The following is a 15,793-nucleotide window of genomic DNA, read 5'->3' on the forward strand; positions in this document are numbered from 1 at the left end:
GTCTGTTGATTATACAGAAGATATCAGTCCCATTTGAAAGAAACCTGTATCCCACAAGGCACACTTCAGGAAATGGGTTCATCATTATAGATGATGGCTAGAATATCAAGAAACTGATACAAATACAGGTAACCAGAAAGGTGGTATTTGCTAGAGGAAGAGATAACTGCTGGTGTGGGAGGTTAGTGGAGGCTTAGGAACTGGAAAATATTATTTAATGTACAACTTTTTTCTGCTATGGATGTTTCAATAGGCTGTGAATTACAGAGAACGTTGCCTTGGTGTTGAAACTGTTTTGATCCCATTTGTCTGTTCTGAGATGGTATCGTTTGAGATCTTTCTCTGGCAAAGCAGTGTTCTTGTACAGAGTGGAATTCGAGCTGGAAACCCCAGCTCAGGTTTTTGGGGATAGGGTTTCTGTCTTTACCAAACTATTTTGTGGAAGCCAGTTTGTATGGGGAGTGCTTGCAGTAAGCATCAGCAGCCCACCCTGGGCTTCCTGTCCCAGTAAGGAGCAGGAAAGGGCTGGCTGCAGGCAGCGGATTTCGTGCATGTCCAGTGAAGCTTTGCTGCCACGTAGTGGTGGAGACTGCAGCTTGTTGGCCGTGAGTGGTCCAACCCTCCAACTCATCCCTTGGACCAGTGGAGAGTTACCTGTAGCAGAAATGAACCTTTGCTTTTTAGGTTCCCCACTCTTACAAATCTTAGCCCTAAAAAATGCGATCAGGAATAAATGCCTCTTCCAGCATCCAACGGTACCTCTCCACCTTGCAGGCTTCTAGGGTTAGGTGCATTGTGCCGTCTGCTCTGCAAGGCCCAGGTCAAGCAGGGGAAGGAAGGAAGGTCGTTCCCAGCTGATACAGTGCTGCCTGTTTCTAGCTCCTAAACCCAGAATGTGGTGACTGCGATCATAAGTGATAATAACTGCTGTGGAATAAATAAAAATGCAGGCAACTAAAATATTCTAAACGTTTTTATTCTAACTTCTAGGCAAAGTATCTGAGGTTTGTATAGGCTGAATTCCTGAAGTTTTCTAATGCTGATAAGTTAATATCAGGTATAAATAAAGTCCAGGCATTAATTCTAAACCCATGAATGAACTTCTTTAGAATAAGTAAATAGATTAAGATAAAACTTTTAGTTCTTTACATTTTCTGTAATTTACTTTTTTTTAGCAATGTATTAATATTAAGCACAAGTAAAAGTTACCCTGAAAAGGTAAAAAGTTGTAAGGAATTGCTATCATCCTAAACAGCTTCTAGGGCTTCATAAAGCTACTACAACCCCCAAGAGGAAGAAACTTAGAGAACTGTGTAAGCAATCTGGCTGACCGTGAGGGACGAAAATCCTGACTTTCTACTACGTGTAGTCAATCACAGCACATTGATCCAAACTCTGATTAACAGTTGTGGTAGCTGCCTAGAGACCTCTTTTAATGGTGAGAAGAATTATCTTCAAGTTGCTGTGAAAGAAAAGTACTTAAAAGGACTGAAAGACTTGAAGGGGAAATAGTTTATGTCTTTTCAGTGTGGTCCAGTCAGATCTGTAAGTGGAAGTGATTCATCTAACATGACACTTCAGTATTTCATTCCTATCTGCAGAAGTGCTAGTGGCAATTGGATTACTTGTTGAAGACCAGAAAGAAGTATAATTAACAAGAAATGTATTTTCATTATCTAGTTTTTAGCCCTATAGACTTGTTCCGGAAGAGCTCCTAGAGAAGTTGGGTGGCTTTAGGTGTTGCATAAACAGCTGGATTGAGTAGGGTTCCAACCAGTGTGGGTTGTCTTTCTTGATAAGGTTTTGTATCTTTCTGTATTTGGTTAAAATATGGTCAATATTTAAATAGTCAAAAATCTGATTTAAATGAGGTACTGGAATTGGGCAAAGGATATCCTGTCTTTCTCATTATGCCAAATACTCTTAAGGAAGAAAGTTTCCTAAGTAATCATTTAACCATTGAAAACCAACTGTAGTGCAGGAAATGGTCTTAACTAAAAGAAAAAAAAGTATCTACACTATGTAATAAATCAAACTCTCCATCAAGGATGTTATATTTAGAAATGGCTCAGTATTAATAACTATCAAGGGGACTTAAGAAAACAGATGTATGTATTTCATTCTCCTTGTCACCACTCTTCAGTATCCTATACTAGTTAATGATAATACTTAACTTTTAACACTTACTACATGCCTTTTTCAAGCAACATAGTTTCCAGTTTACTTATGCATTGCTGTATGTCTACCTCATCAGATTCAAACCTCATTAATAGTTATGTCTACTATCTTTCATCCGTAGAATCCACATCATTTTATAGAACAACTTATAGAGGTCCTGATGGCTGCAATAGACTTGCCAGTAACATTTAGTCCAAATTGGACCCCCTGATATGAGAATGAAAAGCTGGAGTACTCTCTTTGGGAAATGGTTTGTAAGTCCTCCTCTCCAATAATGCATCACAATAGGATATTGGTTAGTGGCTCCTGACAGTTTGCAGTTGTGTTTTCACACACCACTAAATTTACAAAACAGTCACTGTGCTATTGCTAGCGTTGACTCTGGCAACCTCTTGTAGTAGAATCCATGTGAAAAGAAACGAGAATTGTGAAAACTTCCCTTTGCAGTCAATGGCAAAATTTCCACAGGATTTAGTGGCATAAAATTCATGGTTTATCTTGATTTCAGATAGTAAAATTTTTCATCCTTTAGGGCAGATTGCTAGCACATTTTCTCCACCTCTCTTCCTTTTTTCCTGTATTCCCCCCTCCCTGACAATTGAAGTTACGACCTAGAGGAGTGTAGATGATAAATTTTAAATTGCTGTATGAAAGTGTTACACAAGTATGGAACACCAGGCAAGTTGATTCAGTTTTGTTATTGTTTGTGTAAATCAAAGTAATACAGGAATCCCATAGCATACAGTGCTGAAGGATTTTGAAGAGTTGCTCTAAAGGTGTACAAATGTTTGCTTTCATTCCCTAAACCCAGGTAGTCTGGTAATGAAGCTTCTGCAAAATAATAAAAAAAAATAATCTTTCTTTTGTGTGCCCTCTGCACTGTGGCAGAGATATTGTAATCTACACTTGTCTGTAATATTAATTTGAGAATGCAGTATGTCCTGTTGGAAAAATCTGGACAAGTCTACGCAATCAGATCTACTATGCTTGCTGCATTTCTTTTCTTTTATGCAGTTTCACAACAAACAGGCTCATGCTCTTATTTTGTAGTAACTATGGAAACTTTAGAAGCTCTCTTTCTAAAGCTGAGCATACAATAAAGTGCTTAAAGTGTTGGTAGGATTAGAGACTCTAGAATATGTTTAATTTTCTCTCTGTGTCTCTGTCTTTGGAGAGAGGAGCAAGAGGGTAATGTGAATATTAGCTGGGGACTAGCTTTAATCTCTGCTGACACTTAAGTCTGTCTAGGTCTACACACAGCCATCCAAAGGTCTTAGCCTCACACAGCATGCGAACAAGGGAAATCATGCATATTCATGACTGAATTTACAATGGAAAACCTACATACAGAAAAGGGTTTTTGAATGACTGAAAATGTTATTGAAACCATTTTGCAGCTTCAGCTACAGTAGTCAGTAATGACAAATGCCATAATGATGATAGAGTTCATAAGATAATGGGGATGTCTTAGATATTATGTAAGCATGAATGGATATGATAATAGGAAAACATCATTTGCTGTGGGGTTTAGCAGTTGTTTTGTGTTGAAGGACATAAAGATGATGGTAACAGGATTATTCCCAAGGCTAATACACAAAAAAAATATTCTAGAGAGTACTTTTTTCTCTGTGTGGCACTTCGGATGATTGAGAACTGTCACTCTTTGAAAATCACTTTTATTCTTTTCAAAGGTATTCTTTTATGCAAGTGCTGTATTTCATGCAGAGCTGTATTTTAGAAACACAAGAGAAATCTGCTACTCGTTCCAGGAGCAGAGCCAGGGAGGGTGGTAGCATGTTTCTCACAGTCCATTGGGAGAACTTCATGTTACTTTCTGGCACTCGTGAAATGCTCTGAATTAAACCTCAAAAAGACCTGCTAGGTATCAGCTTTTGTTCCTCTGCATTCATCAGCTTGCATATTTTACTATGCTGAAATTTATTCTTGCTGTTGGAGCTGATGAGTGAAATTCTGCTCATATATGATTTTATTTATTTGGTATTTTATTGTTGTTTTATATACTTAAATGTAATCATCAGTGGAAGTATTCAGTTTATGTAACTTAAATGTAGCTTGGCACTTGTCTTTTCATTTAACTACAGTAATGATGCACTGGCAGAAGAGAATACATTGATATTCTGTCATGTTCGCCTATTAAGGCTTTGTTGTGATACATGATTTTATTTTTTCTTCTGAATTTCTCTCGTGTCATGACCTCATGCCAGAATTTTTTATATGAGGGAGGTGTGCAGCAGGTTTCCTGACAAAGTCTGAAGAACGCTGTCAGAAAAAAAGTGCTATAGTTGTTACTGCTTTGCTATTTTTGATTTTTCAGTTTTGGACTGCTTGAATGTGAAAATAAATGTAAACTACTATTAAAAAGCAGGGAGGGGGTTGTTTCACTGATGCATGCCAATGCAGGATTGTTCCCTAGCATGTGTGTTTTCTGTGATGTTTGTCCAAGCTACTCTTCATTTAAACCCTTCCCTCTCTGTTGAGGATTCCTCATGTGCTTTTTATTTTAGTCCCTTCTGTATTCTGTTTTGGCATCTAAGTAGTGCTGTGGTTAGGTATGGTCATAAGCTGCGCTTTTTTCCCCCCCCCCCCCCCCCCCCCCCCAGTCTCTTGCACTCTGTTTGTCAGTTCCCCTCTCTTAAAATGTGAGCTTGTGAAGGCAGGCCCTGGTCTTGCATTAAGAAAGCTGCTTCTGCTACCTGCTGTTGTTCATCCATGTTGCCTGGTGCATCCAACAAGCCAGCATGAAAGACTGCTTCTGCTGAAACTGTATAAGCCTGAAGGGTAGTCAGAGGTGGTGATAAGGTAGGCACAACAGTCGGTGCAAGGTGCACAGAGAAAATGGCAAGATTGCCACTGTGAGAATGTGCATGCAGGGGTACTGGATTTTCTAAATGCTGTCGTGATAAGTTGTGTCAGAAGGTCCAGTTCCTGCTTTTTATTATTTTGGCTGAAGTTCCCATCTTCCTGAAGGGAGAAATTTTCCCCTCCAGTCACCCCCTGGCAAATGCCCATAAGAATACTAACTTATCTCTGTGCTTAGACACTGTCCAACTCTAAAGACGTCAAGGACATGAGTAAATTATGCATATTCCTCTACTGGATGTGAAGCTACATGTAGTAAATAATTGGTGCCCTGCAGGCAAACCACTTCTGTGTGATTCAGAATGGCTTGCCTCCCATATGGGTAACTTGTGAAAGATTATATCGTAACATAGCTTTTCAGCTGCAGAATTGGGACTAACATCTCTGACACTTCATAAAATGAACACTGTAGTTCACTTGGAAGATGCTTGACTGATAATCCTGGGAATTTAAATCGTTTGTCTGTGGCCCTGACATGTGCCTCAATCCTGGCCTCAAGGGACCACCTTAGAAGGTGAATGAGTTGCAGCTTGTGCCCATTTAAACATGAGCAGGAGCTACCTACTGATGATCTTAGTGTCTGTTCTGTTTGCGAGTTTGTAAAACCACCAGGCACAACGAATCACATTTAGATAATACTAGAAGTATTTTTAAGTGTCTCCCATATTACTTGTGCTATTTTCAGTTGTTAACCTGCATAAGATGTGTTTTTCTACATTTCTTCAACTTTTACAGTGAAAATAATAGTTGTCTTCTTTCTTGTACCAGATTTACAGCTCCTTTTGTTTGCCAGGTCTTGGAAGCGTAGTGTCCAAGTGTTCAGATCGTAACACAGTGACTGACTTTTTGTCAGTAGGAAAATCACTGGAACATTTCAGTTAACTGCAATTTCAATTTAAAACAATACATCCTTTTAATTCCTGCCTTTCGATTGTATTTGTGGGGTTTTTCTAATTCTAGATATAACCTACTAAATTTGCCTGAAGTTAGTGGCCATATGTCATTTAAATTTAAATTACCTCATATGCAAGTATTTTCAGGTTCAGAGTTATTGCCTCTAAATGTCTTTTTCAAACCCTTGATTTCCACTGTTTTTCTGGGTTTGAAGAACTGGGGAGGGAGAATGCAGTAAATAATTAAAATAAGCATTGTTTTGTCTTTAAATAAATACGTGATCCTTAACTTTGTCCAACAGTTGTGAACCAGTGGGCAGTATATGCTATCCGAAATCTCACTGAACAGAATGAGAGAAACCAAGAGCTTATTGCGCAGATGGAGGAGAAGGGGCTGGCTGACAATTCTGCCCTTGAGAGGATGGGTTTGGAGATAGAGAAACGAGATGACAAGTTAATTCTGAGATCTGCCAGGAAAAAGCCGTCATGAACAAAAAATTAAGAACAGTCAAATCATGAAAGGAGGATTTCTCTTTTAAAATATTTACCCCTGCCTGGGCAATCAAGATTTCTTCAGTTCCAGTCTGCTGGAAGTGTTATGTTCGTTTTCAGAAAAACTGCTGAGTGATACTTCTGCCTCACTCTTGTAAACAAAAGGACACCTATATATTTTCTAAATACCTAGGTAAATTAATCTATGGAAAAAGATCTTTTCAGATGGTTTACATTTCATTACTTATTTCATTAATAGAAAGATGTCATGCGTGCAGTATTGGGTTGTAATTTCCATTGCTGAACCTGGAGATAACTGTCATTAAAAACTCAACAAAGAAATAACTGCCTTGCACTCTGCTTTCTCCATTTAAAAGATCTGTGCTGAGTCAGGGCTAAACAATGAAAGTTACTCATTTTCAATCATGGTGCTCAAATATCTCTACTTACATAAGGATCAGCGGAACACTGCATGTACATAAATATTCAGTGAATTAAATGTGGCATGCCTTCTGTGTATTTAAATTATTACTAAATTGTCTTTTCTACCTTGCTACCTTTCAGTCTTCATGACAAGTATATTAAAAGCAAAGCTGAAGCTGTTGTGGCAACAGATGCTACATTCCTTTGCACTGGGGCATGTCTCTGTTTTGGAGACTTGGGTGTTTGTTTGAATTTTATTTGTTCCTTTGGATGGTAAGTCAGCCCACTTTCCTTTTATTTTGCACTCTTCATGGGTTTTCTGAACCCTGGCAGACTGCTGAAGAGGTAGTTTCTCACTGTGATTAATTCTAGCAGTTTCTTTTCACCCCTCTGCCTTTCCAAAACATTGACAAAACTCATTTCCAGTTAATTAATTCAAGAGAGGCAGAAGAATGGAAGGCCCTGCCTCTTCATTTTGGGTACCCTCCTATACTGTTGTTGGACCCTGCCACTGTGGAATGTGGCATGAATGAGATGGGGGGGAGAAGGGGGGTGAAGAAAGGGTGGGGAGGCATGGTTAACTCTGTGTGTGCCATAGCTTTCCCCTAGTAGCTGAGAAATGTGATCCTCCATGCATGAGGAAAACAAGATTTAAAGTTTTATTATTAGTGCTTGTGTATCACTGCTGTCATTAGGTTATCTTCAGCTGTGTGTAACAGGAAGGTCCCAGAAAAGTTAAATTGTCCGTGGTGTTGTCATTTAATCCCATTCTTAAATGGAAAGGCAAGTTTATGTCCTAAAACTACACGTACATGTAACAGACATTCAGCCATGTACATCAGCTGTTGCACCTCCAATTGATTTTTTGATTAAAAATGGAGGGAGGGGAGGGAGAAAGAAAAAAAAAAAAAACCAACAACAAACCCATGATGCTTTGAACTATGAGAAATACACAGTAATACTTAAAAATGATTGTGACTATAGCCAGCCTACTATTACCTTTTCAGGTTAACCATAAGATTTCAGTGTCTGCCATGCAGACCAGGTGGGACAATTGAATTGACCTAGTGGGATTTTAGTCACCTGTTGGTTTTAAAGGCAATGACACAAAACTGTTGACTTCAGTGGTTTATTAAGTAAAGGATATATATAACAGGATAATGACAATAGGAACAAAGACTGTAAGATTTGTTGGGTTTAGTGATATCTTTCAAAACAAATGGGGGAGAAAGTGTTCTTTGTTTTAACAAAGAATAAATATGAATATAAGCAAAGTGCTTTTAAAAATAATTTGATAAGAACATTTCAGTGGATATTAAAAGCTGTTGTGTTTAAGTGCTGGTTTATAAAGTAATTTCTTATACAGGTAGGTATCTTTTGCTAGCTGAATGAAAAAGGATATATGGTTTTGGTTCTTCTTGAGAACATCGTCAATGAGATTGTAGTTTCTCAATGATTTCTATAAGCCTTAATTCTGGTGTTTAGGCCAGAATTCATCTGGCAGTTTAATTACTGGGTCACGTAAGATTTACAGCTGGTTTTGTTTGGGGTTTTTTAATCTTCTTAATACAACAGAAAATTCATATGTCTAGCACCTAAATGGCAAAAAAAAAAAAAAAAAAAAAAAAAAGAAGCTGCTCTTAAGTTTAATTCAGAAGGCTGCATCATTCAACTTTAAAAGGAGAGAATTAAACTTTTCTAACAAAGGACCATCAAATATAATAGCACCTAGAAATGAAGTTGTTTTCAATTGAGTACTTATAAAACTTCAAACATACTTATTTTAGCACCACTACTTAGGAAGCTCATGTTAGATCATTTAATAAAGTGAGAAAAAATTGTATAATTATCCTGAACAGAAAATTAATTTTCTGTGTAAGGAAAAAAAATGCAAAGAATTTTCTTTTATTTAGGGTAATAAAGAGTTAAAGTCCTGTTCACAAAGCAAATCCAGAAAGAACTTTGGTTGTGGAAAAAGCAGTGGGAGTCCCTTTTTCCTTTTAAGCATTTGGGAATAGACAGGGTTGTTGTTTTGTTGTGGTTTTTTGTTGGTGTTTTTTTTTTTAACTTGATGATGGTTGTATACCCACCGATGGAATAGGCACAAACACATAAATATAAACCGAATCAATAACAAACACAAATAAATGAAAGGGTTTTGTGTGTTTCGGTACATCTTGGAGTAATAGTTGTGTTTTCTAAATGGGAAATGTAGGGCTTTCACAGTGGAGAACATGCTGATTACTGTATTGTGAGTGGCTGGCTTTTGATTTTCCTAGATGGATTAATTCTCAGAACACAACAGCTTCCCTGTCCTCCCCCAGTGGAGTCCCAGTCTCCAATAGGCTTGTTTTATATGCTAGGGGATTAATACAGCACAGCAATCAGTCATAAAAAGCAAGCTTTATTGAGTTTGTAAAGGGGCAGAACAGTCAGATCAAGTCTTGTGACCATCTTATTGCTTTCGAGTGCTTTCAAACAATAGTGATCAGGTCTTTTTTTTTTTTTTTTTTTTAAGGTCTATTTTTTATTAAAAGGGAATAGGGAGTTGTTTTTTTGTCGTAAGTGGATAGATTTTCAAAGAGCTTTCTTGCCAATTGTGAGAAATAGGCTTAAATGTTTGCAAAGCTCTGAATTTTTGCTGCTTCTAATAATTCAGTTTTATTTTGCTTAAAGCACTTCTAAAATACAGTTTTAAATGTAAAATCAAAATATAAAATCCTAGGGAGTTAATGCCATCGCCACAATTTTTATATAGTAGTTGGTTTTATATTTTGAAGTCAGTGTGCTTGCATAGTGAGACTCTGAAAAAAACCTTACCTTTATTTGCAAATGAGAAAGTAGTAAAAAATATGAGGCTGTACCCAAAATGACCTTAGATCTTGCCCAGCCCGATCCGTATCGTGGCTCTATGTTGGCTGAGAGTTTGCTGTTGTCTTACAGTGCTCCAAGTAGAACTTCTTCGTATTAAGTGTAGGGCGGGGGGGGGGTAGGGGGTGGAATTTGTGTGTTGTGTGGAAGACCGCGTTTTCCCTTGCCTTTTCACTTCCTCCTTGAAATCCCAAGGACTTTCTCATGCAAGATGCACCCGCGGAGGTGCAAGGCGAGGTGCAAGGCGGGGTGGCGGGCCCGGGGCGGGCAGCGTGCCGCGGCGGTGGCGGCGGCGGTGGCGGCGGCGGTGGCGGCCGCGGCACTGTCCAAGGTGCTGACGAGGTGCCCGTGGCCCCGCGGGGGCAGAGCGCTGCGAGCCCGCCGGGCGCCTCCCGCCGAAAGCAATTTCATGGTTTTATTGCCAGTGTTCTCCTTGATTGCCTTTGGAGTTTCTCTGCAGGATGTTGAGGCCACAGCTGGGCAATACCGTGCATGCGTGTCCTGGTTTCAGCTGGGATGGAGTGAACTTTCTTCTTGGTAGCTGGTGCGGTGCTGTGTTTTGGCTCTGATGTAAGAACAATGTTGATAACCACGCTGATGGTTTTAATTGTTGCTGGGTGATTTTTATACTAAATCAAGGACTTTTCGGTTCCTTGGGCCCTGCCAGCGAGAAGGCTGGAGGGGCACAAGGAACTGGGAGGGGACACCGCCAGGACAGGTGACCTGAACTAGCCAAAGGGCTATTCCATACCATATGACATCATGCTGAGTATATAAGCTGGAGGAAGAAGAAGGAAGGGGGGGACATTTGACATTACAACATTTGTCTTCCGAAGTAACCATTACATGTGATGGAGCCCAGCTTTCCTGGAGATAGCCGAACACCAGCCTGCCGGTGGAAAGTAGTGAATGAATTTCCTTGCTTTGTTTTGCTTGTGCATGTGGCTTTTGCTTTCCCTATTAAATTGTTCTTATCTCAACCCTCAAGTTTTACATTCCTTTCCAATTCTCCTCCCCATCCCTCTGGGTGAGGGGGGTGAGCAAGTGGCTGCGTGGTGCTTGGTTGCCAGCCAGCTTTAAACCATGACGGTGCTGTTTTCAAAGTCTGCTTGAAGACAAGTATTCCTTACCTTGTTACATGGGGAAGATAATTAGGTCTTCGTTGTTCATGGGCAGACCTGTTAGCAGTGTCTCTGTTCAGGGTTAAATGATGATTTTCATATTAAGATCCAGCTCTGGTTGTGTGTAGCTTGGCCAAATTGTAACCATTCAAGTGGAATTTTTCTATGCTGCTTTAGGCTTAATTGGTTTCTTTACAGGAGCTTTCTCTCACAGTGATTTCTGACAAAATCCAGTAACTTGAGGATGAGGAACTGCCATTGGTTTTTGTACAGTTTAATAGTATCCTTAAAATGTTGGTTGGTTGTTGTTTTTTTTAATTCACAATATAAATGAGGGTTATGCACATTTCTTTATCATAATCTAGTCCAAATCTGGCCTTGTTGTAAACTCTGGAAGTCCTTAGTTTTTGCATTGTAAGTAGAGACTTGTGAGAGCTGAGCTACTAAATTTGCTTTTGCATTGTCTTTGTTCCAGTCATGAATCCAGGGTCTGTACAGGGTGTTTTCAACAGCTATTTCTCCTCGCTAGTGTGGTGCTGGTAAAAGAAATCAAGAGCTGAGAGATTCTCTGCACTTCCCTGAGAGCTGCATGGTGGTGTCCATCTAATGTGGAGTTAGGAGCTGCTTAGACTGGAGAAGGCAACAATAAATAAAAATGGATCTCAGAGGGTGAAAGAGGGGGTAGTTCAGGTCCAAGAGAGGACTACTGGAAGATGGAGAACATTTTTATCAGTCCATTTATAAAACAAATGAAGTGTGATTATTTTGCATCATTCCTCCTAGGCTCTGACCGTTGCAGAATTTTGCTGCCCAAAAGTTATTCTTTAGGAAGAGCCTCCCCTCTCCAGACTAAGATCAAAGCAATGTCTACTTTCACCCCAGTTTTATTCCCAGGATGATTGGCTCTGTACTGCTTTTAGTTGCTTATCAGAATCAAGGATACTCTACTGTCTGCCTCAGTATATTGTCCAGCCTGACAGCTTACTCTAAAACTAGCATGTAATTGAAAAAATACTGAAGTAGTTAAAATATTTTAATCAAAACCAGAAAATATATAATCAAATTGGAGCATTCTGATTTTTCATATCTTGTTATAGGGAAGGAAAAAGCAGCTGGAGGTAAAGACAGATGGAAGTCCAGAGCTAATGCCTCACCAACAGTGATGCAGGGACATCACAAAAGCTCTGTTAATAAGATGCACTGTAATTTCTACTTGGTCTTGCTTAAACTTCAAGTGACATCCGTAACACATTTATACTAAAACTAGAAGTTTCCTATCATTTTTGAGTACAAGCAAACATAAGTTTAAAGACACAAGTGCACCAAAGGGTTTTCTGTTTGAATATTCACTTTGTCATTCCTGTCTGTCCATTTGTGGAGTTGTTATGCAATATCTTTAGTTTTGCTAGGGTGTTTTGTAATAATTCAAGAGTTCTCAGTACCTTCACACTTTTTGACATATGTTCATAGTCAGTATTTGTTACAAGACAAACAGTCCAATCTCTAATTTGTTCTCTGGTGGGGTTGTTCTTAAGATATTTTATTCTCAATGGGTTTTGAAAATGTGATCAAAGTAGGCACAAAACCTATGTTGCCTTAGGAAAATATCTGAAAAATTTATCTGAAGTGTGTGAACTGAACAGGCCTCTTAACAGTGGTCTAAAACGTAAGCATAGCAAATGTTGGTGATGATAACTATTTTACTGTTGACCTCTTTTTCAGAAATACCTGATTACGTTGTATTCACAACACCGTAATAAGGAAACAAATATGGATTACATAATCTATCTTAAACACTAAGTCCCAGCTGTGGGTGTAGAGGGAATTTTCAAGTGTTAGCCTGGGAATTTTGGATTTTGAAATTGTGTTTACTGGAAGTTATTTTAATCATAGAATCGTTTAGATTGGAAAAGACCTTTAAGATCATCAAGTCCAGTCGTTAACCCAGCACTGCCCAGTCCACCACTAAACCATGTCCCTAAGTGCCGCTACATGCCTTTTAAATACCTCCAGGGATGGTGACTCAACCATTTTCCCGGGCAGCCTGGTCCAATACCTGACAACCCTTTTGGTGAAGAAGTATTTCCTAATATCCAATCTAAACCTCCTCTGGTGCAACTTGAGGCTGTTTTCTCTTGTCCTGTCACTTGTAACTTGGGAGAAGAGACCATCACCCACATCACTACAACTTTTTTCAGGTAGAGATCATTAAGGTCTTCACTCAGCCTCCTTTTCTCCACATTAAACAACCCCAGTTCCCTCAGCCACTCCTCATAAGGCTTGTTCTCTAGATCCTTCACCAACCTTATTGTCCTGCTTTGGACGTGCTCCAGCACTGCAGTGTCTGTCTTGTAGTGAAGGGCCCAAAACTGAACACAGAACTCCCCAGTACTGAGTACAGGGGGCCAATTGCTTCCTAAAATCTGTCCTTTGTGAGCTGTTTAATGAATGCTTATAAAAGCATTTTCTTGGGTTTTCGTGATAAATGCTTTATGTATTGCTTTTTTAAAATATATTTAAATAATTTTAATGAGAAATCAGTTTAACACTGAGCATTAGCATGTAATGTGTTGTTCGACACATTTCTCACTGAACCAATCATGAAACTCGTTTTTTGTTTCTTTTGTAAGGTAAACTGCTATGAGCAAATTGGGGAAAAAATAGGGAAGTAAGCATTCATGACAAAAGGACGTTTTTGTGGCTTATTACTTATATAATTCACAGCTTGACTAGCTAAATGGTAAGTGATGATCTCTTGCCAGTAATTCCTGAAAATATTTTGTTTACCGGAAATGGCAGGAAGTGATACTGCATTTGGATAGAGCAATGCCTAGGAAGAACAGTGGAAAGAGTGGTAAGAACCTGTCCTGTTCTGTCCGGAGTGCCTGAAGTTGTGGTCTTATGTTACAAGATCAGTGTGTTGCACTGGGCTTCGCAATGTATTTAATTTTTGTGGGGTTTCTTTGGGAAGTGGAGTGGAGAAGAATCCATTAGCTGCTTCAGGTTACCTATTCATTAACTGTGGATGAAGTTGCCTACGTTTGCTACAGAACTTTTTCAGCTGTTAATGCTATATGTAAGAATTAAAGTGGAAGAGGTGTAGAACATGCTGGAAGAATATATAGAACAAACTGACTAAAAATGATTAGACCTAGAAATACAGATCTAAACAGTCTAAGCTGTCTGTGTTTAAAAAAAAAAAAAAAAAAAAAGAAAAATAGTTAAGGCAACCCTTGCAGATCAAAGCCCTTTGGAAGGGCAAAATAGCTTGTTATTTTGGGGGTGATGTTAAAAGAAAAAGAGAAACAAATTGTGACGTAGGATGTAGAGCAGGTGATATTTCTGGTCAGTTCCTTACCACTTTTATTCTGCATCATGCATTTCTTGTCTTCGGCACATCATAGACTATTCCTACTTTTGATTTAAAATGAGGTTCAGTAAGCTGTTTTACACAAACAAAGGAAAAAGAAAAAAAGGCAGCATTGCATGTGCACTAACAAATGGGAAAATGTTGGGCCACCAATATTAATGAAAAGAAGCATACAGCTGTCTTGTATTACCCCATATTTCCCTCCAAATTTCTGGGCCAGCCCTCCTGTTCTGCTTTTTACAGCCCATCATGATAGGTTCTGCCAGAAGGGTTAGTTTGTCAACAAGACTGAGCACTTTGCATCAAAGGCAGCCTTCCAGCCTTGCTCAGAAGACTTAAAAGATTTAAACCCAGCTTCCCTGTGAGATACGTATATTCCCCCTGCCAGTGGTTTCCCTCAATTCAAGATTTGTTTTCTCAAAATGTTTTGAGAAGTCTTGGCTAAAATGTCAACCACTTTATAAGGGAGTAATGGATGAAAATGTCTAGGTCCTTGCCAGGGAAAAAATAATCCTTACTGACCAATACCTGTGAGGAGTCTCGTGCTTAATGTCTTTTCAGCTGGACCAACAGGCTTCAGTACATCACTTTTACCACTCGCTGAGGGCAAAGTGCGTGCATAACACTGTTGGTATAATCCCTTGGTGATTTCTAATAGTGTCATTAAAATTCCAGCACATTCTTTGACATTCTAAACATTTGTGTAACATCCAAGTCTTTGCAGGGTGATTTCACTCTATTTTCCTTGCCTTGTAAACTTATGGTTGCAGGAGTTGTTTATTGCTGCGTTTAGACAGACCTTGGCACCTACTTTCAACTGCTTTCTGGGCCACATTAAGTATTATTTAATAAACAGGGGGCTTTAGCCATATACTTTATAAAGTGGTGCACCTCCAATCTTTGGCCCAAGCCCCTGTCTATTTAATGATACCAAGATGTGTCGGAAGGGTGTCCTCATCAATTCTGTGCATTTTTCATTGTCAGTGCTTTATTCTGAACTGCAGCCATCCATTGTGAGCCTGCACTCCATGGGTTAAAGTGTATTTTGATATTAGAACAAGCGTCCATTATGCTTTCCCTCTTTCCCCCCTTCTCCCACCCCCCACAATTTGGAACTTTAAGCTTTCTAGTTAAGCTATTATGGTGGCCATAAACAGGTGCGTGCTTTATAGAGGGTCTCATTCTGTGGTTTCCACTGGTGTCCCTGGCCTTCTGAACTCCCCTTTGCTACCTCCTTCCCCCTCAATAATTTTTTATGAATGATAGCTTTTCAACACCCTGGGAACAGCTTGTTGGGAAAAACACTCTTCGTGGGGTGCAGTCAAATCCTACACATTTCTTCAAGGGACTTTTATGAAAGGAATGGTACTGTGTTGCAGGTATGACGTAGGCACGGACTCCCCCTCCCCACTCTTTCCCCCACCCCCTGCCTCTATGATTCTCTGTGATAAATTTGCTTTTTAATAATGCCAGTAGAGACTCTCACCACAGGTGCTTCTCAATTAAAATCCACTTTGTTTAAAAACTGGAGGCTTGTTTAACCGAGCCCCTGGTGAGAGTTGTCA

The 15,793-nt window shown here is 39.3% G+C and overlaps 1 protein-coding gene across 2 annotated transcripts in view; it reads left to right on the forward strand.

Annotated features, from left to right (window-relative positions):
* ATXN10 (ataxin 10) overlaps positions 1-8,499 on the forward strand; it is a 105,110-nt gene extending 96,611 nt beyond the window's left edge. For both annotated transcript variants that reach the window (XM_037389445.1, XM_037389447.1), the window contains exon 11: positions 6,254-8,499. In XM_037389445.1, coding sequence (XP_037245342.1) covers positions 6,254-6,441 — 188 coding nt within the window. In that variant the 3' untranslated portion in view covers positions 6,442-8,499. The remainder of the gene's footprint in view (positions 1-6,253) is intronic.
* The last annotated feature ends 7,294 nt before the right edge of the window (positions 8,500-15,793 follow it).

This window comes from Falco rusticolus, chromosome 5, assembly GCF_015220075.1.
Source record: "Falco rusticolus isolate bFalRus1 chromosome 5, bFalRus1.pri, whole genome shotgun sequence".
Classification (NCBI taxonomy): domain Eukaryota; kingdom Metazoa; phylum Chordata; class Aves; order Falconiformes; family Falconidae; genus Falco; species Falco rusticolus.